General features: G+C 44.1%; 1 protein-coding gene across 1 annotated transcript; it reads right to left on the minus strand.

Annotated features, from left to right (window-relative positions):
* Positions 1 to 1460: 1460 nt before the first annotated feature.
* Positions 1461 to 20519, minus strand: LOC142245686 (serine protease 53-like). The gene is made up of 14 exons (XM_075318617.1): positions 20456 to 20519; positions 11544 to 11573; positions 8940 to 9102; positions 8485 to 8774; positions 8209 to 8375; positions 7876 to 8119; positions 7432 to 7582; positions 6911 to 7167; positions 6674 to 6822; positions 6190 to 6418; positions 5069 to 5225; positions 4720 to 4988; positions 3970 to 4112; positions 1461 to 3876 (listed from the first exon to the last, which is right to left on the minus strand). Exons 1-14 carry the CDS (start codon positions 20508 to 20510, stop codon positions 3295 to 3297), a joined length of 2886 nt encoding a protein of 961 aa, XP_075174732.1. The 5' UTR covers positions 20511 to 20519; the 3' UTR covers positions 1461 to 3294.
* Between the last annotated feature and the right edge of the window lie 309 nt (positions 20520 to 20828).

The raw sequence follows: 20828 nt of genomic DNA on the forward strand, positions 1-20828 counted from the left end.
TAATAAGCCTGTACTATGAGATAATAGGTCAGATCTATGACATAATAAGCCTGTGCTATGAGATGATAGGTCAGATCTATGACATAATAAGCCTGTACTATGAGATAATAGGACAGATCTATGACATAATAAGCCTGTACTATGAGATAATAGGTCAGATCTATGACATAATAAGCCTGTACTATGAGATAATAGGTCAGATCTATGACATAATAAGCATGTACTATGAGATAATAGGACAGATCTATGACATAATAAGCCTGTACTATGAGATAATAGGACAGATCTATGACATAATAAGCCTGTACTATGAGATAATAGGACAGATCTATGACATAATAAGCCTGTACTATGAGATAATAGGACAGATCTATGACATAATAAGCCTGTACTATGAGATAATAGGTCAGATCTATGACATAATAAGCCTGTGCTATGAGATAATAGGACAGATCTATGACATAATAAGCCTGTACTATGAGATAATAGGTCAGATCTATGACATAATAAGCCTGTACTATGAGATAATAGGTCAGATCTATGACATAATAAGCCTGTACTATGAGATAATAGGTCAGATCTATGACATAATAAGCCTGTACTATGAGATAATAGGTCAGATCTATGACATAATAAGCCTGTACTATGAGATAATAGGTCAGATCTATGACATAATAAGCCTGTGCTATGAGATGATAGGTCAGATCTATGACATAATAAGCCTGTACTATGAGATAATAGGACAGATCTATGACATAATAAGCCTGTACTATGAGATAATAGGTCAGATCTATGACATAATAAGCCTGTACTATGAGATAATAGGTCAGATCTATGACATAATAAGCCTGTACTATGAGATAATAGGTCAGATCTATGACATAATAAGCCTGTACTATGAGATAATAGGTCAGATCTATGACATAATAAGCCTGTACTATGAGATAATAGGTCAGATCTATGACATAATAAGCCTGTACTATGAGATAATAGGACAGATCTATGACATAATAAGCCTGTACTATGAGATAATAGGTCAGATCTATGACATAATAAGCCTGTACTATGAGATAATAGGTCAGATCTATGACATAAGCCTGTACTATGAGATAATAGGTCAGATCTATGACATAATAAGCCTGTACTATGAGATAATAGGACAGATCTATGACATAATAAGCCTGTACTATGAGATAATAGGTCAGTTCTCGGAGATAACGGGATAATAACTTCCGGACAGCTCATTGTAATAATAACTCTTGTAATTCTGAGTAACAGAAAAAAAAACACAAAACAGAATTTATTTTTTTGAAATTGAAATTCTACAAATATTAATATAAATTTTTCACAGTAATGAAATCCTGGCACTTGTAGTTCCAGAAAAGCTCTAATGATTAAAAAATACCCCCCCTCCAAGAGCGAGAAATGGACCCAACCAGACATAAACCCGCCCCCCCTCCCCTCACATCCTGGGCTTTTCCATAGCGCATGCATCCTCATATCATCATCACTATCATACATAGAGCAGCTCCACCTAGTGGTCACATAACTGTGAAGCATCAGCATTACACAGCAGTGGCGTATGAGGCAGTCTTCCCCCAGATAAGGCTCATATGATAATAATAAGCCTGTAATAGTCCTGTGTGCACAGTATTGCGGTATATTATTATCACATACTGCACTGACGTACAATGTAAAGCCGCTGCTCTTCTATGTGTTATATCCATAAATGAGAGGGGCTTATACAAGTCTGTGCCACATATAGAGGCAGTCACATATACACACATAGCTAGCAGTCATGCATTCAAAAGCAGAGCTGTAAGAAAAAGCTGCATGATCAGGTATATGGTATATACACATCATGGGCAGCATGGTGTCTCCGTGGTTAGCACTCTAGTCTTGTGGTGGCTCAGTGGTTGGCACTGCAATGTTTTGGTGGCTCAGTGGTTAGCAAGACAATCTCGTGGTGGGCTCAGTAGTTAGCACTGCAGTCTTGTGATAGCTCAGTGGGTAGCACTGCAGTCTTGTGCTGGCTCAGTGGTTAACACTGCAGTCTTGTGATAGCTCAGTGGGTAGCACTGCAGTCTTGTGCTGGCTCAGTGGTTAGCACTGCAGTCTTGTGATAGCTCAGTGGATAGCACTTGTCTTGTGGTGGCTCAGTGGTAAGCATTTAAGTCATGTGATGGCTCAGTGGTTAGCACTGAAGTCTTCTGGTGGCTTAGTGGTTAACACTCCAGTCTTCTGGTGTCTCAGTGGTTAGCACTGCAATCTTGTGGTTGCTCATTGGTTAGAACTGCAATCATGTGATAGCTCAGTGGTTAGCACTGCAATCTTGTTGTGGCTCAGTGGTTAGCACTGTAATCTTGTGGCTCAGTGGTTAGCACTGCAATCTTGTGGTGGTTCAGTGGTTAACACTTCAGTCTTGTGGTAGCTCAGTGGTTAGCACTGCAGTCATGTGATAGCTCAGTGGTTAGCACTATAGTCATGTGATAGCTTGGTGGTTAGAACTGCAATCATGTGATAGCTCGGTGGTTAGAACTGCAATCTTGTGGTGGCTCAGTGGTTAGCACTGTAATCTTGTGGCTCAGTGGTTAGCAATGCAATCTTGTGGTGGTTCAGTGGTTAACACTTCAGTCTTGTGGTAGCTCAGTGGTTAGCACTGCAGTCATGTGATAGCTCAGTGGTTAGCACTATAGTCATGTGATAGCTTGGTGGTTAGAACTGCAATCATGTGATAGCTCGGTGGTTAGAACTGCAATCTTGTGGTGGCTCAGTGGTTAGCACTGTAATCTTGTGGTGGCTCAGTGGTTAGCACTTTAGTCTTGTGGTGGCTCAGTGGTTAGCACTTCAGTCTTGTGGTGGCTCAGTGGTTAACACTTCAGTCTTGTGGTGGCTCAGTGGTTAGCACTGCAGTCTTTCAGTGCTGGGGTCCTAGGTTCATATACCACTAAGGACAACATCCGATGGGAGTTTTATGTTCTCCCCGTGTTCTCGTGGGCTTCCTCTGGGTTCTCCAGTTTCCTCACACACTCAGAAGACTGATGGGGACAGTGATGGTCACAGTGATGGTCACAGTGATGGCCACATCTGTAAAGCTCTGTGGAATTAATGGCGCCTTAGAAGTGAGTAAGATAAAAATCAATCAATCTTTAGAATAGTCTATAGCTGTCTGCACTGACTCCCACTGGTCATCTGTGGGATAGCAGCTTTAATTTGGTGGTTCTACCCTCCGTACATTGTGGATGGTGGTGGTGCTCCACACGAAGGCCGCGGTACTCATGATGCGCTTGAGGCTCACAGCTCAGCTGCACGGCTTCCAGTCTCTGAATGTCCTGAGGCACAGAGACCAAGGCTCAGGAGAAGTAGGAGACAATGTGCAGAGCAGCTCCACCATAAAGACTCCGCTCCAGAGCTCGTTGTTGGTGAGGACCCAGTTGAGTTTATTTGTCGGTTCACATCTTTAGTGGAGGAGCTTATATTGTAGGGGGTGGGTGTTACGTGTCCGGCACAAGTGACTCCATCCTTGGTGACTGGACAAGGACAGGAACCTTCTGTCTTGGAGCTGTCATCGACAGGGGTGGTATTGGCAGTGTGTGGGATCAGCGTTGTGTTGGGCTGAAGTGGTGGGGCAGGTGTCATATTGGCTGAAGGAACTGAGTCATTACCTCCTGCATCCGATATTGTCTTATTACTTTCCAAGTAGCTGAGGTCTTTCTTGGGAATAACCTCTCGGATCCAGGACAAGTTTGGTATGACTGCAGTAAAATTTCCCGGGCATGAGTTCTTCTTGGGTGGAGAACTTTGGCTGAACATACCGAGCAAGAACCAAGGACCTCCAGACTTGGGTTGACATACAAGCGGAGCACTGGAATCCATCTGTGGGCAATGAAGTTGAAGGACAATGACAATAAATTTTTAGGATTTCTGGTTCCCGTTCGTATCACCTACCTCAGCATTTTATGTACTTACCAGACAGGTCAATGTGTTGTCTCTTTTTGCTGCTGCACACAATTGTCCCTCACTCTCTGTGATGCCTCCTTGGGCGCCACAATTCTTGGCTTCAAACAAAGAGATCTCCAGATGTCTCAGAGGGGGAGAGGATGAGATACTATCTGGAGAAGAGAAGGACATGGATCAGTAAGGGACATCTAGTCTAGAAATAGCTATCCTAGAGGTGCACTGTAGAGTGGAAATATTTTAGGACTGGCAATGGGGTCTATCACCAGCCCAGAACCCTATGAGATGTGTCCAGGCTTGAGATGAACCAAGGAAGCAGAGCTGTTCCATGGTGGCAGAAGCCCACTGATCTGCATAAAGAAAATGTGAAATGTCAATGTTGTCTCCTGTGGAGTGGGGTGGGTTTACCAGGAGGTAGTCCACCTTATCGTTACGACAAGGGAAACCTGGAAATAATAGGCTTGAAAGCCCATTGCAATATAGTGAAACATGCTCCACAAACTAAGGGTCCCCGTTGTGACGGTCACTCGAGGGCCCAAGTACAACCAGTTGGCAACCAACCAGTAGTTGGCATTGGGTTGATAAATCTCCATCGTGATTACTGCTCAGTGGAATCAGTAGCAAAATCCAATTATGTGGGCTGCTCTAGGTTAAGGGTTGGCCAAACTCTTGGCCTCATAAATGTTTGTTAAAGTCTAGACACCTAAGAGTGGACACCCATTATATTTAGTGCTACTGTGACCTGCGGAGTAAGTGTGCTACCTGATGGGTACAGCTTTCCCCAGCCGGTGACCCAACATCTACTGGGAGGAAGTAGAGACTGGTCAGGGGGCAGACAGATGGGCAGGATGTAGTCAGAGAATGTGATTCCGTAGAACATCTCCACCAGGGCCAGGTCATTTTCTCCAGTCCTGGTCATGTATCCTGGGTGGTACACCACCCTCTTGATCTTCCGTGTCACCTGTTGGGGATTGGGCCCGTTCAGGAGTTGTGTGGACAGTGATACTGTGTACTCACTGATGGAATTATACCTGCAGAGACAAGTCATGTATGAGCGCCAAGATGGTACCTCTTAGAAGTGGCCCGAATATGACCACCTCTCCCGTAATACCTGGGTATGCAGTGAGCGGCGATGAGTAACCAGGTTTCTGCAATCAGGACACCGGAGCAGAGATGAGATTCGTACCGCCGAAGACTGACCTGCCATGGCCACGTCTTGTCTGTGGCATCTCCAACAGGCCCTGGGGAAGTGACTGAGCGTCCGCAACCTGCCGTACACAATTATATTGGGGACCTGGTGAAATCATCAATTGGAGGTAAAAAGCAGTGATGTCATTGCTAATAGTTGGGAGAGGTAGTGATGTCATCACTTATATTGGAAAGGTAGTGATGTCATCACTTCAATTGGAGAGGCAGTGATGTCATCACTTCAATTGGAGAGGCAGTGATGTCATCACTTCTATTGGAGAGGTAGTGATGTCATCACTTCTATTGGAGAGGTAGTGAAGTCATCATTTATACTAAGATAGCCGTGATGTTATCAGTTGGAAAAGTAAAGATATTATCAATAATAGTTGGAGAGGTAGTGATGTCATCACTAATAGTTGGAGAGTAGAGAGGACATCACTTATAGTTAGAGAGGTAGTGATGTCATCACTTATAGTTGAAGAGGTAGTGATGTCATCACTAATAGTTGGAGAGTAGAGATGACATCACTTATAGTTGGAGAGTACAGATGACATCACTTATAGTTGGACAGGTAGTGATGTCATCACTTATAGTTGGAGAGGTTGTGATGTCATCACTAATAGTTGAGGTTGTGATGTCATCAATAATAGTTGGAGAGTCCAGATGACATCACTTATAGTTGTACAGGTAGTGATGTCATCACTTATAGTTAGAGAGGTTGTGATGTGATCACTAATAGTTGTAGAGATGTCATCACTTATAGTTGGACAGGTAGTGATGTCATCACTTATAGTTAGAGAGGTTGTGATGTCATCACTTATAGTTGGACAGGTAGTGATGTCATCACTAATAGTTGGAGAGGTAGTGATGTCATCACTTATAGTTGAAGAAGTTGTGATGTCATCACTAATAGTTGGAGACCAGTGATGTCATCATTAATACTAAGATAACAGTGATGTCACCAGCCACTTTGCTCCATGGTCTCAGATCTATGGGGTTCACATAGGTCACGTGCTATATATGACAGGTCTTCACGCTCATTACCTTGTAGGCTGTTGATCGAGCACCTGTCTGTGTCCAGCTCCGCAGGCTGAGTGTTTGGCTGTGAGCGGAACAAGGCGTCTCGTGTCTCCCGTGATATCCAACTTTGATATTGCGTAATGTCAGTGAAAACCTCAGGGACTGAAGTGCCACAATCGCCTCCGAAGCTCTGTACCCCGATCAGAAACCAGGTATTACTCTCCTTACAGGCCAGAGGCCCCCCGATATCAATCTGCCAAGAAAATGGTGGCAAATTATTTGGTCTCTACCACTGCTGACAATGAGGGGTTAAGTTGATTAAAGACTTAAAGGGGGTGTCCACTTAGTGTGCTTCTTTTCTGCACCTCACACTCTGTGATTAGTAGTAGACATTGGGGCTACCTCCATTTCTTCTAGCATGTTTTTTATGATTGGTAGATGCAGCTCATACCTCCCGCCACTGGGGTTGCTACAAGGAGATCTTATCGTACCGCAAAGCATCACTTACCAGACACTTGCCCATACTCTCCTGCCTGGTGGCACATATCATACCGGGCAGTATGGAGACACCAGAGTTGTGAGAGCTTGACTGACTGTAGATGCAGTTGCATTGGTTTGGGCCAACTAGATCCATCTTGACTCCTTGGGAAGACTGATCTGAAGGGTGGAAAAACTGATCAGAACTAAAATTCGGGATTGGAATGTAACGTCGTCCCTATAACAGAAAAGAACCGGAGGATCTCACCTGGCTGGTGACCATCACTGCCAATGAGCCAACAAGAGGAGTTACGTGTGATCTTATGGGAAGAGTAAGGGACGCAGATCGGCTGGGTGTAGGTTCCTATAGGTGCGGGCAGAGTAAGCCGGACGAGGGCCACATTGTACCCCTGTTCTGGAGTGATGTAATTCCCATGAATACTGATCTTCTGTACAGTATACTTTGCTTGTGTCCCGGAGGCCATAGTGACCAACCAGTCCGAAGGGGAATCCGAAGAGTCCGGGCTTACGACCAAAGGGAAGACATGGAAACAAGAGCAAGACAAAGTGAAGACACAAACATGACCACATGATCCTACAGCATGATCGCCCCGAAATCTTCTGTTCCCCCATCTGCTACTTCACGCTCTCTATTTCTACCCTTATATCTTCTACTTTCCCAACGCTTTTGTAGAACCCAAGCATTTCCCAAAATCAGCCACTTTTAGTTCACCCTTCCCCAGTTTATCTATTTTTATTACCTCTACCCATCATTGACGATTGTCTCACCCAACAAAGCATTTTGCAGCCGTTATAGCCCAGTTGGTTGAGATCAGAGCTCCTCCACAAGCCCTTTGATCATTTTTCCACAGGTCCACTTGCCATGGCCACGGCCCAGGACTTACTGAGCCTGAAGTATCAACGTCAGAAAATCCACAACCTGGAGAAATGTCCACAAAATAAAGTTAATGTCATAACAATTTTTTGGACAACGAACCAGTGAGATGTCAACTTCTACAGCTTTCGATCTGGAAGTGTCAAGCAATGATACATCTCTCCATTCCTTCCCTATGGCACTGAAGACCTCATGTTCACCCATAATGAGGGGTCTTCTCTGGTCTGCATTGATGGCCTTCAACATTCAATGACATGCCAGTTTTCTATCTCCATATGTACCTTACTGATAGCCTAAACCTTGAGGAGCCATGAAGTATGTCCAATCATAGAGGTTACCTGTGGTCAGATTACTGAGGAGGTCACTGCAGTTGTCATTGTCCACATCATCGGTGACATTAATCAACTGGGGGGAGAAGGTCACAGAAGAGTCCGTCCACTTCTGGATCCAGTCTTGGTAGAAGGATGCAGAGGTGACAATGGTGGGAATATCTTTAAGGTGACAACCTTCAGCAAAGCTGATGACTCCGGCAAGGAACCAAACACCATCTTCATTGCAGACCACAGGACCCCCTGAGTCTCCCTAAGACACACAGGACATGAGAGGGATGAAAACAATGGAGTTCGCCCAACTGACTATGAAGATGTGAGGTCTCCGTCATCTGTACTTACTCGACAAGGACCTTTCTTACCGAAAGGGTCCACAATACACAACATGCCGGGCTTCGCGGGGCTGAACACACCTGGTCTTATGTGAGTGTTGTAGATACAATTACATGTTCTCCTACCAATCAGGGTTTGGGCAACTTTCTTCAGTGACCTCTTACTTTCCAGGGGAACTGTGGAAAATGACGAGGAGTCATGGAAAGGTCTATGGTTAGCAATGACGGAAGACTGACCAAAGCTCTGGTCTTCACCTCCATTATCTTCTCTTGAAAATGTACTAACCATCGTCTGGAACATCTTCAAGGCCGGTTGCATAGCAGGTGCTGCGAAAGTGGAACCGGTGGGTGCTCTCTGGGAGGCAAATGGGGGATATAAACCTTGTCAAATTTACGGGTTGGGACAGTTCCATCAGGGCGATGTCATATCCTTCGGTGTAGCTGGTGTAGCCATTATGTATCACGATTCTAGATGGCTCGATAGTGACTGCTGTGCTTTCCTCTGGGGTATATCCCATTTTGGTGACGCCCAGGTGCACTCTCCATAGTGTGGGGTCCTTTTTATTATCTTGTGAACTGTTAAAAATAAAAGAAGAAAGTCAACAAGAGTCAACGTCATACAACAAACGTCCCAACCGTAATGATATTGACCAAAGGATCCTCAGGGGGTCCATGTGCCGGGTTCATGCCGTCACATTAGAGGGTCTGGTAATTGTCCAGCATCCACCACCTTACACTTACTCGCCGAAGCAGTGAGCAGCCGTGAGGACCCATTTCTCAGAGATCAGGTTTCCTCCACATTCTGGCTTCCCATCGATGCTGAGAATGGCGTGCCATGGCCATTCCCCCGGCGTCGTGTCATTTCCACCATAGATCCTGGAGCGCAATCCTTGCTTTCCACAGACTGAAATGCAAACAGAGACCACTGAGAAGAGCGGACGGGGGTACAATGAAGAGATACTGTGGATTGGAGTGCAGGGGCAGCAACCGAAGCTCATCGGGGTGCAGAGGTAGCATCCACACCTTAACCCATCGGGGTGCAGAGGTAGCATCCACACCTTAACCCATCGGGGTGCAGAGGTAGCATCCACACCTTAGCCCATCGGGGTGCAGAGGTAGCAGCCACACCTTAACCCATCGGGGTGCAGAGGTAGCAGCAACACCTTAACCCATCGGCGTGCAGAGGTAGCAGCCACACCTTAACCCATCGGGGTGCAGAGGTAGCAGCCACACCTTAACCCATCGGGGTGCAGAGGTAGCAGCCACACCTTAGCTCATCGGAGTGCAGAGGTAGCAGCCACACCTTAGCTCATCGGAGTGCAGAGGTAGCATCCACACCTTAACCCATCGGGGTGCAGAGGTAGCATCCACACCTTAGCTCATCGGAGTGCAGAGGTAGCAGCCACACCTTAACCCATTGGGGTGCAGAGGTAGCAGCCACACCTTAGCTCATCGGAGTGCAGAGGTAGCATCCACACCTTAACCCATCGGGGTTCAGAGGTAGCATCCACACCTTAACCCATCGGAGTGCAGAGGTAGCAGCCACACCTTAACCCATCGGGGTGCAGAGGTAGCAGCCACACCTTAACCCATCGGGGTGCAGAGGTAGCAGCCACACCTTAGCTCATCAGGGTCAGAGGTAGCAGCCGCACCTTAGCTCATCGGGGTGCAGAGGTAGCATCCACACCTTAGCTCATCGGAGTGCAGAGGTAGCAGCCACACCTTAACCCATTGGGGTGCAGAGGTAGCATCCACACCTTAGCCCATCGGAGTGCAGAGGTAGCATCCACACCTTAACCCATCGGAGTGCAGAGGTAGCAGCCACACCTTAACCCATCGGGGTGCAGAGGTAGCATCCACACCTTAGCCCATTGGGGTGCAGAGGTAGCAGCCACACCTTAACCCATCGGAGTGCAGAGGTAGCAGCCACACCTTAGCTCATCAGAGTGCAGAGGTAGCAGCCACACCTTAGCTCATCGGAGTGCAGAGGTAGCATCCACACCTTAACCCATCGGAGTGCAGAGGTAGCAGCCACACCTTAACCCATCGGAGTGCAGAGGTAGCATCCACACCTTAACCCATCGGAGTGCAGAGGTAGCATCCACACCTTAACCCATCGGGGTGCAGAGGTAGCAGCCACACCTTAACCCATCGGGGTGCAGAGGTAGCAGCCACACCTTAACCCATCGGGGTGCAGAGGTAGCAGCCACACCTTAACCCATCGGGGTGCAGAGGTAGCAGCCACACCTTAGCTCATCAGGGTCAGAGGTAGCAGCCGCACCTTAGCTCATCGGGGTGCAGAGGTAGCATACACACCTTAACCCATTGGGGTGCAGAGGTAGCAGCCACACCTTAGCCCATTGGGGTGCAGAGGTAGCAGCATCACCTTAGCCCATCGGGTTGCAGAGGTAGCAGCCACACCTTAGCCCATCGGAGTGCAGAGATAGCAGCCGCACCTTAACTCATCGGGGTGCAGAGGTAGCAGCCGCACTGTAGCTCATAGGGGTGCAGAGGTAGCAGCCACACCTTAACCCATCGAGGTGCAGAGGTAGCAGCCACACCTTAGCCCATCGGGGTGCAGAGGTAGCAGCCGCACCTTAGCCCATCGGGGTGCAGAGGTAGCAGCCGCACCTTAGCCCATCGGGGTGCAGAGGTAGCAGCCGCACCTTAGCCCATCGGGGTGCAGAGGTAGCACCCGCACCTTAGCTCATCGGGGTGCAGAGATAGCAATCGCACATTAGCCCATCGGGGTGCAGAGGTAGCAGCCGCACCTTAAACCATCGGGGTGCAGAGGTAGCAGCCACACCTTAGCTCATCGGGGTGCAGAGATAGCAATCGCACATTAGCCCATCGGGGTGCAGAGGTAGCAGCCGCACCTTAAACCATCGGGGTGCAGAGGTAGCAGCCACACCTTAGCCCATCAGGGTGCAGAGGCAGCAGCAGCACCTTAGCCCATCGGGGTGCAGAGGCAGCAGCAGCACCTTAGCCCATCGGGGTGCAGAGGCAGCAGCAGCACCTTAGCCCATCGGGGTGCAGAGGTAGCAGCCACACCTTAGCCCATCAGGGTGCAGAGGCAGCAGCAGCACCTTAGCCCATCAGGGTGCAGAGGCAGCAGCAGCACCTTAGCCCATCAGGGTGCAGAGGCAGCAGCAGCACCTTAGCCCATCGGGGTGCAGAGGCAGCAGCAGCACCTTAGCCCATCGGGGTGCAGAGGTAGCAGCAGCACTTTAGCCCATCGGGGTGCAGAGGCAGCAGCAGCACCTTAGCCCATCGGGGTGCAGAGGTAGCACTTGGGGCGCAGCACCTTTTAGTACTGGTAAATATGGTTCTGGTTCATTCTCTTACCTGCTGCTTGGCCCGGTCCAGACTGGAGCACTGCAGGAGACAGAGATCAGGGTCACCCAAAATAACATTTCCACTTTTCTAATAAAATCAGTCCTCACCTTCAGCATCAGATCCCGCAGTATGGACCAGTCATTGTGTGCTCTAATGTATATGCACGCTCTAATGTATATGCACGCTCTAATGTATATGCACGCTCTAATGTATATGCACGCTCTAATGTATATGCATGCTCTAATGTATATGCACGCTCTCTAATGTATATGCACGCTCTCTAATGTATACCCACGCTCTAATGTATATGCACGCTCACACGTACTATAGGATCTCTACGTCCTACCCCAGTCCAGCTCTGCTGTATGGAGCCCAGGACAGTATATAGCGTGATCAGTGAGGCGCAGAGGTCAGCTATATACTTAGTATTTGGCTTTGTGCCATTCATATGCATTACATATTTTATCAGCCTTGGCAGCAGCTGCCTGACACTGAGTGCTTCATCTACACACATCAGCTGCTGCATCATATAAATGTTACTATCTCAGGCTTGCCCAGTTGTTGCCCCCCAAAATATAAAAGCCCCATTGCACAGACCAATAGGTGGGCACTGTCCCCCCAGATTATTGCGGCCACTGTCACTAGTAAGGAGTCAATTATGGCGGTTTCTGCAGCGGTGACTCAGGGATCTGATTCCTGATAATTATTTTCTGTAAGGACAACACCCTGAAGCCTGGAAGAACCCGGGAACCGGTCACACCGAGATCCGTCATATTCCCGCCACGGGCGACCGAGGTCCCTGTCTGTACAAGTCTGACGCTGAGGAGGGCACCAAACCGGGTACACAGCATGGACTGATGGGTATATATACACTGCACAGTACCACTTCTCCTGTCCTGTATACTGGGTGTAATCCTCAGTATCTGTATTATTCTGTATATATACACTGCACAGTACCACTTCTCCTGTCCTGTATACTGGGTTTAATCCTCAGTATCTGTATTATTCTGTATATACACTGCACAGTACCACTTCTCCTGTCCTGTATACTGGGTGTAATTCTCAGTATCTGTATTATTCTGTATATATATACACTGCACAGTACCACTTCTCCTGTCCTGTATACTGGGTGTAATCCTCAGTATCTGTATTATTCTGTATATATACACTGCACAGTACCACTTCTCCTGTCCTGTATACTGGGTGTAATCCTCAGTATCTGTATTATTCTGTATATATACACTGCACAGTACCACTTCTCCTGTCCTGTATACTGGGTGTAATCCTCAGTACCTGTATTATTCTGTATATATACACTGCACAGTACCACTTCTCCTGTCCTGTATACTGGGTGTAATCCTCAGTACCTGTATTATTCTGTATATATACTCTGCACAGTGCCACTTCTCCTGTCCTGTATACTGGGTGTAATCCTCAGTATCTGTATTATTCTGTATATATACACTGCACAGTACCACTTCTCCTGCTCTGTATACTGGGTGTAATCCTCAGTACCTGTATTATTCTGTATATATACACTGCACAGTACCACTTCTCCTGTCCTGTATACTGGGTGTAATTCTCAGTATCTGTATTATTCTGTATATATATACACTGCACAGTACCACTTCTCCTGTCCTGTATACTGGGTGTAATCCTCAGTATCTGTATTATTCTGTATATATACACTGCACAGTACCACTTCTCCTGTCCTGTATACTGGGTGTAATCCTCAGTATCTGTATTATTCTGTATATATACACTGCACAGTACCACTTCTCCTGTCCTGTATACTGGGTGTAATCCTCAGTACCTGTATTATTCTGTATATATACACTGCACAGTACCACTTCTCCTGTCCTGTATACTGGGTGTAATCCTCAGTACCTGTATTATTCTGTATATATACTCTGCACAGTGCCACTTCTCCTGTCCTGTATACTGGGTGTAATCCTCAGTATCTGTATTATTCTGTATATATACACTGCACAGTACCACTTCTCCTGCTCTGTATACTGGGTGTAATCCTCAGTACCTGTATTATTCTGTATATATACACTGCACAGTACCACTTCTCCTGTCCTGTATACTGGGTGTAATTCTCAGTATCTGTATTATTCTGTATATATACACTGCACAGTACCACTTCTCCTGTCCTGTATACTGGGTGTAATCCTCAGTATCTGTATTATTCTGTATATATACACTGCACAGTACCACTTCTCCTGTCCTGTATACTGGGTGTAATCCTCAGTACCTGTATTATTCTGTATATATACACTGCACAGTACCACTTCTCCTGTCCTGTATACTGAGTGTAATCCTCAGTATCTGTATTATTCTGTATATATACACTGCACAGTACCACTTCTCCTGTCCTGTATACTGGGTGTAATCCTCAGTATCTGTATTATTCTGTATATATACACTTCATAGTACCACTTCTCCTGCCCTGTATACTGGGTGTGATCCTCAGTATCTGTATTATTCTGTATATATACACTGCACAGTACCACTTCTCCTGTCCTGTATACTGAGTGTAATCCTCAGTATCTGTATTATTCTGTATATATACTGCACAGTACCACTTCTCCTGTCCTGTATACTGAGTGTAATCCTCAGTATCTGTATTATTCTGTATATATACACTGCTCAGTACCACTTCTCCTGTCCTGTATACTGAGTGTAATCCTCAGTACCTGTATTATTCTGTATATATACACTGCACAGTACCACTCCTCCTGTCCTGTATACTGAGTGTAATCCTCATTATCTGTATTATGCTGTATATATACACTGCACAGTGCCTCTTCTCCTGTCCTGTATACTGAGTGTAATCCTCAGTATCTGTATTATTCTGTATATATACACTGCACAGTACCACTTCTCCTGTCCTGTATACTGGGTGTAATCCTCAGTATCTGTATTATTCTGTATATATACACTGCACAGTACCACTTCTCCTGTCCTGTATACTGGGTGTAATCCTCAGTATCTGTATTATTCTGTATATATACACTGCACAGTACCACTTCTCCTTTCCTGTATACTGGGTGTAATCCTCAGTATCTGTATTATTCTGTATATATACACTGCACAGTACCACTTCTCCTGTCCTGTATACTGGGTTTAATCCTCAGTATCTGTATTATTCTGTATATATACACTGCATAGTACCACTTCTCCTGTCCTGTATACTGGGTGTAATCCTTAGTATCTGTATTATTCTGTATATACACTGCACAGTACCACTTCTCCTGTCCTGTATACTGGGTGTAATCCTCAGTATCTGTATTAGTCTGTATATATACACTGCACAGTACCACTTCTCCTGTCCTGTATACTGGGTGTAATCCTCAATATCTGTATTATTCTGTATATATATACACTGCACAGTACCACTTCTCCTGCTCTGTATACTGGGTGTAATCCTCAGTGTCTGTATTATTCTGTATATATACACTGCACAGTACCACTTCTCCTGTCCTGTATACTGGGTGTAATCCTCAGTATTTGTATTATTCTGTATATATACACTGCACAGTACCACTTATCCTGTCCTGTATACTGGGTGTAATCCTCAGTATGTGTATTATTCTGTATATATACACTGCACAGTACCACTTCTCCTGTCCTGTATACTGGGTGTAATCCTCAGTGTCTGTATTATTCTGTATATATACACTGCACAGTACCACTTCTCCTGTCCTGTATACTGGGTGTAATCCTCAGTATTTGTATTATTCTGTATATATACACTGCACAGTACCACTTCTCCTGTCCTGTATACTGGGTGTAATCCTCAGTATTTGTATTATTCTGTATATATACACTGCACAGTACCACTTCTCCTGTCCTGTATACTGGGTGTAATCCTCAGGATCTGTATTATTCTGTATATATACACTGCACAGTACCACTTATCCTGTCCTGTATACTGGGTGTAATCCTCAGTATCTGTATTATTCTGTATATATACACTGCACAGTACCACTTCTCCTGTCCTTTATACTGGGTGCAATCCTCAGTATCTGTATTATTCTGTATATATACACTGCACAGTACCACTTCTCCTGTCCTTTATACTGGGTGTAATCCTCAGTATCTGTATTATTCTGTATATATACACTGCACAGTACCACTTCTCCTGTCCTGTATACTGGGTGTAATCCTCAGTACCTGTATTATTCTGTATATATACACTGCACAGTGCCACTTCTCCTGTCCTGTATACTGGGTGTAATCCTCAGTATCTGTATTATTCTGTATATATACACTGCACAGTACCACTTCTCCTGTCCTGTATACTGGGTATAATCCTCAGTATCTGTATTATTCTGTATATATACACTGCACAGTACCACTTCTCCTGTCCTGTATACTGGGTGTAATCCTCAGTATATGTATTATTCTGTATATATACATTGCACAGTACCACTTCTCCTGTCCTGTATACTGGGTGTAATCCTCAGTATCTGTATTATTCTGTATATATACACTGCACAGTACCACTTCTCCTGTCCTGTATACTGGGTGTAATCCTCAGTATCTGTATTATTCTGTATATATACACTGCACAGTACCACTTCCCCTGTCCTGTATACTGGGTGTAATCCTCAGTATATGTATTATTCTGTATATATACATTGCACAGTACCACTTCTCCTGTCCTGTATACTGGGTGTAATCCTCAGTATCTGTATTATTCTGTATATATACACTGCACAGTGCCACTTCTCCTGTCCTGTATACTGGGTGTAATCCTCAGTCTCTGTATTATTCTGTATATATACACTGCACAGTGCCACTTCTCCTGTCCTGTATACTGGGTGTAATCCTCAGTATCTGTATTATTCTGTATATATACACTGCACAGTACCACTTCTCCTGTCCTGTATACTGGGTGTAATCCTCAGTCTCTGTATTATTCTGTATATATACACTGCACAGTGCCACTTCTCCTGTCCTGTATACTGGGTGTAATCCTCAGTATCTGTATTATTCTGTATATATACACTGCACAGTGCCACTTCTCCTGTCCTGTATACTGGGTGTAATCCTCAGTCTCTGTATTATTCTGTATATATACACTGCACAGTGCCTCTTCTCCTGTCCTGTATACTGGGTGTAATCCTCAGTATCTGTATTATTCTGTATATATACACTGCACAGTGCCACTTCTCCTGTCCTGTATACTGGGTGTAATCCTCAGTCTCTGTATTATTCTGTATATATACACTGCACAGTGCCTCTTCTCCTGTCCTGTATACTGGGTGTAATTCTCAGTATCTGTATTATTCTGTATTTATACACTGCACAGTACCACTTCTCCTGTCCTGTATACTGGGTGTAATCCCCAATATCTGTATTATTCTGTATATATACACTGCACAGTACCACTTCTCCTGTCCTGTATACTGGGTGTAATCCTCAGTATATGTATTATTCTGTATATATACACTGCACAGTACCACTTCTCCTGTCCTGTATACTGGGTGTAATCCTCAGTATTTGTATTATTCCGTATATATACACTGCACAGTACCACTTCCCCTGTCCTGTATACTGGGTGTAATCCTCAGTCTCTGTATTATTCTGTATATATACACTGCACAGTGCCACTTCTCCTGTCCTGTATACTGGGTGTAATCCTCAGTATCTGTATTATTCTGTATATATACACTGCACAGTACCACTTCTCCTGTCCTGTATACTGGGTGTAATCCTCAGTCTCTGTATTATTCTGTATATATACACTGCACAGTGTCACTTCTCCTGTCCTGTATACTGGGTGTAATCCTCAGTATCTGTATTATTCTGTATATATACACTGCACAGTGCCACTTCTCCTGTCCTGTATACTGGGTGTAATCCTCAGTCTCTGTATTATTCTGTATATATACACTGCACAGTGCCTCTTCTCCTGTCCTGTATACTGGGTGTAATTCTCAGTATCTGTATTATTCTGTATTTATACACTGCACAGTACCACTTCTCCTGTCCTGTATACTGGGTGTAATCCTCAATATCTGTATTATTCTGTATATATACACTGCACAGTACCACTTCTCCTGTCCTGTATACTGGGTGTAATCCTCAGTGTCTGTATTATTCTGTATATATACACTGCACAGTACCACTTCTCCTGTCCTGTATACTGGGTGTAATCCTCAGTATCTGTATTATTCTGTATATATACACTGCACAGTACCACTTCTCCTGTCCTGTATACTGGGTGTAATCCTCAGTATCTGTATTATTCTGTATATATACACTGCACAGTACCACTTCTCCTGTCCTGTATACTGGGTGTAATCCTCAGTATTTGTATTATTCTGTATATATACACTGCACAGTACCACTTCCCCTGTCCTGTATAGTGGGTGTAATCCTCAGTATCTGTATTATTCTGTATATATACACTGCACAGTACCACTTCCCCTGTCCTGTATACTGGGTGTAATCCTCAGTGTCTGTATTATTCTGTATATATACACTGCACAGTACCACTTCCCCTGTCCTGTATACTGGGTGTAATCCTCAGTGTCTGTATTACTGCCCTAACCTCACACTGTGCGCAGGTTCTGGATAACGGTCACTATTGTGTGTACACATGTACTGCACATCAGTCACTGTGAGGAGCAGATGATGCAGATGATCGCACCTCAATATACTGCACAAAGCAACACTGAAAAACGCAACCATCAGACAAAGAGGCAGAAAACAGAAAGTATAAATGAAGAATCTCCACCAATCACTGGACTGTAATACAGAAACACTGAAACTTTTTTATACCAGGTGCTTTCTTGTATATAGGGGCAGTATTATAGTAGTTATATTCTTGTACATAGGGGGCAGTATTATAGTAGTTATATTCTTGTACATAGGGGCAGTATTATAGTAGTTATATTCTTGTACATAGGGGCAGTATTATAGTAGTTATATTCTTGTACATAGGAGCAGTATTATAGTAGTTATATTCTTGTACATAGGGGCAGTATTATAGTAGTTATATTCTTGTATATAGGGGGCAGTATTATAGTAGTTATATTCTTGTACATAGGGGCAGTATTATAGTAGTTATATTCTTGTACATAGAGGCAGTATTATAGTAGTTATATTCTTGTACATAGGGGCAGTATTATAGTAGTTATATTCTTGTACATAGGGGCAGTATTATAGTAGTTATATTCTTGTACATAGGGGCAGTATTATAGCAGTTATATTCTTGTACATAGGGGGCAGTATTATAGTAGTTATATTCTTGTACATAGAGGCAGTATTATAGTAGTTATATTCTTGTACATAGAGGCAGTATTATAGTAGTTATATTCTTGTACATAGGGGCAGTATTATAGTAGTTATATTCTTGTACATAGGGGCAGTATTATAGTAGTTATATTCTTGTACATAGGGGCAGTATTATAATAGTTATATTCTTGTACATAGGGGGCAGTATTATAGTAGTTATATTCTTGTACATAGGGGCAGTATTATAGTAGTTATATTCTTGTACATAGGGGCAGTATTATAGTAGTTATATTCTTGTACATAGGGGGCAGTATTATAGTAGTTATATTCTTGTACATAGGGGCAGTATTATAGTAGTTATATTCTTGTACATAGGGGGCAGTATTATAGTAGTTATATTCTTGTATATAGGGGGCAGTATTATAGTAGTTATATTCTTGTACATAGGAGGCAGTATTATAGTAGTTATATTCTTGTACATAGGGGCAGTATTATAGTAGTTATATTCTTGTATATAGAGGCAGTATTATAGTAGTTATATTCTTGTATATAGGGGGCAGTATTATAGTAGTTATATTCTTGTACATAGGAGGCAGTATTATAGTAGTTATATTCTTGTACATAGGGGCAGTATTATAGTAGTTATATTCTTGTATATAGAGGCAGTATTATAGTAGTTATATTCTTGTACATAGGGACAGTATTATAGTAGTTATATTCTTGTACATAGGGGCAGTATTATAGTAGTTATATTCTTGTACATAGGGAGCAGTATTATAGTAGTTATATTCTTGTACATAGGGAGCAGTATTATAGTAGTTATATTCTTGTACATAGGGGGCAGTATTATAGTAGTTATATTCTTGTCCTTTACGGTGTTACTTTGGAATGATACCTTCGCTGGTTGCGCAAATATAAATAACTGGGTAAAAATATAATATGGGCTAATTGTTCATTAAATGGACATAATACGCAGTTACGCTCTTGTCATATGGCTATAAACTAGTTATGACGCGGTGATGGGTAAAGATTAGGCGGTGCATAAAGCATCATTAGTAGGATTACGAGGAGCGGTCGTTCTGATTCTCCATTAACCTTCCTGACAGTCGTAATCAGAAAATTACAGACAGGACAAAGAACATTAGAGAATATAAACTACATCCTAATAGGAGGACTCCTTTACGTTATATTCCGCCTTGAGTATCGGAGAACATATCCACTGGTCGATTTTCCCAAATTTTACTTGCCATTTTTGTAGTATAACATTTTCAAGAAATCTTAGGTCATAGTCCCGGTGAGCGTCGTTGTGGCCTCTATATTAGAAGTCGCCTAAATTTCACCAAACCAGATATAATCTAGAAATGGAGAACAATCAAAAACTTGACAGAATGCGATGAATTAGGGACAAAGTTCCAATCTTCAGTCCAGGCTCGGAGAGTTACCAGTTGTGGAGATCATGGTGACATTAGGGATTTATTGTTGTAGATGGAGTTTTGTTCATCATTCGTGGTCCTAAAATGGTGCTCGTGACATCGTAAAGTCGTATAGGCTTCCATACTGGTGTGAAGATTAAGTAGTAGTGTGATGATCACACAGTCACCTACGTAGAGTATAGACCCTTACCCCCATTATGCAGACCCCATGTGGCCGACCAAGGCTGTGGGACTCACCTGCAGTGCAGAACACGACCGTGGCCACCAGAAGACTCATGATGCGTCTTCGCATGTGACTGTGTTTGTCTACATGAATTTACTTGTCAGTACAGATGTAAATATATAGATGAAGCGGGCACACCTATAGAGCTGAGTGCAGGCACACCCTCCGCTCCTCCTTCATCACTGTCTGGACATGTGGCTTCCATCTCTAAGACTAGTAGCTTTTACCTGGAGACATGGCATTTGCCACCTCGCTCCGCACGTGATGGCTCGACGCCACCTCTAACGATTTCCTCTGACCACTCATTCGCTGTTTATTGATACAGCTCTAGAAGAGGATTACCGTGGTTCATGTCATCCAGTTCACATCACGCAGCCGGTATGTAGC

Source organism: Anomaloglossus baeobatrachus, chromosome 7 (genome assembly GCF_048569485.1).
Source record: "Anomaloglossus baeobatrachus isolate aAnoBae1 chromosome 7, aAnoBae1.hap1, whole genome shotgun sequence".
NCBI classification, from domain to species: domain Eukaryota; kingdom Metazoa; phylum Chordata; class Amphibia; order Anura; family Aromobatidae; genus Anomaloglossus; species Anomaloglossus baeobatrachus.

Coding starts and splice junctions, on each gene's coding strand:
- LOC142245686 (XM_075318617.1), bottom strand. CDS start 20,510: ATGCGAAGACGCATCATGAGTCTTCTGGTGGCCACGGTCGTGTTCTGC. Junction 6,823..6,910: donor CAGTGATGGTCACCAGCCAG/GTGAGATCCTCC, acceptor TCCACCCTTCAG/ATCAGTCTTCCCAAGGAGTC. Junction 3,877..3,969: donor ACAACACATTGACCTGTCTG/GTAAGTACATAA, acceptor CATTGCCCACAG/ATGGATTCCAGTGCTCCGCT.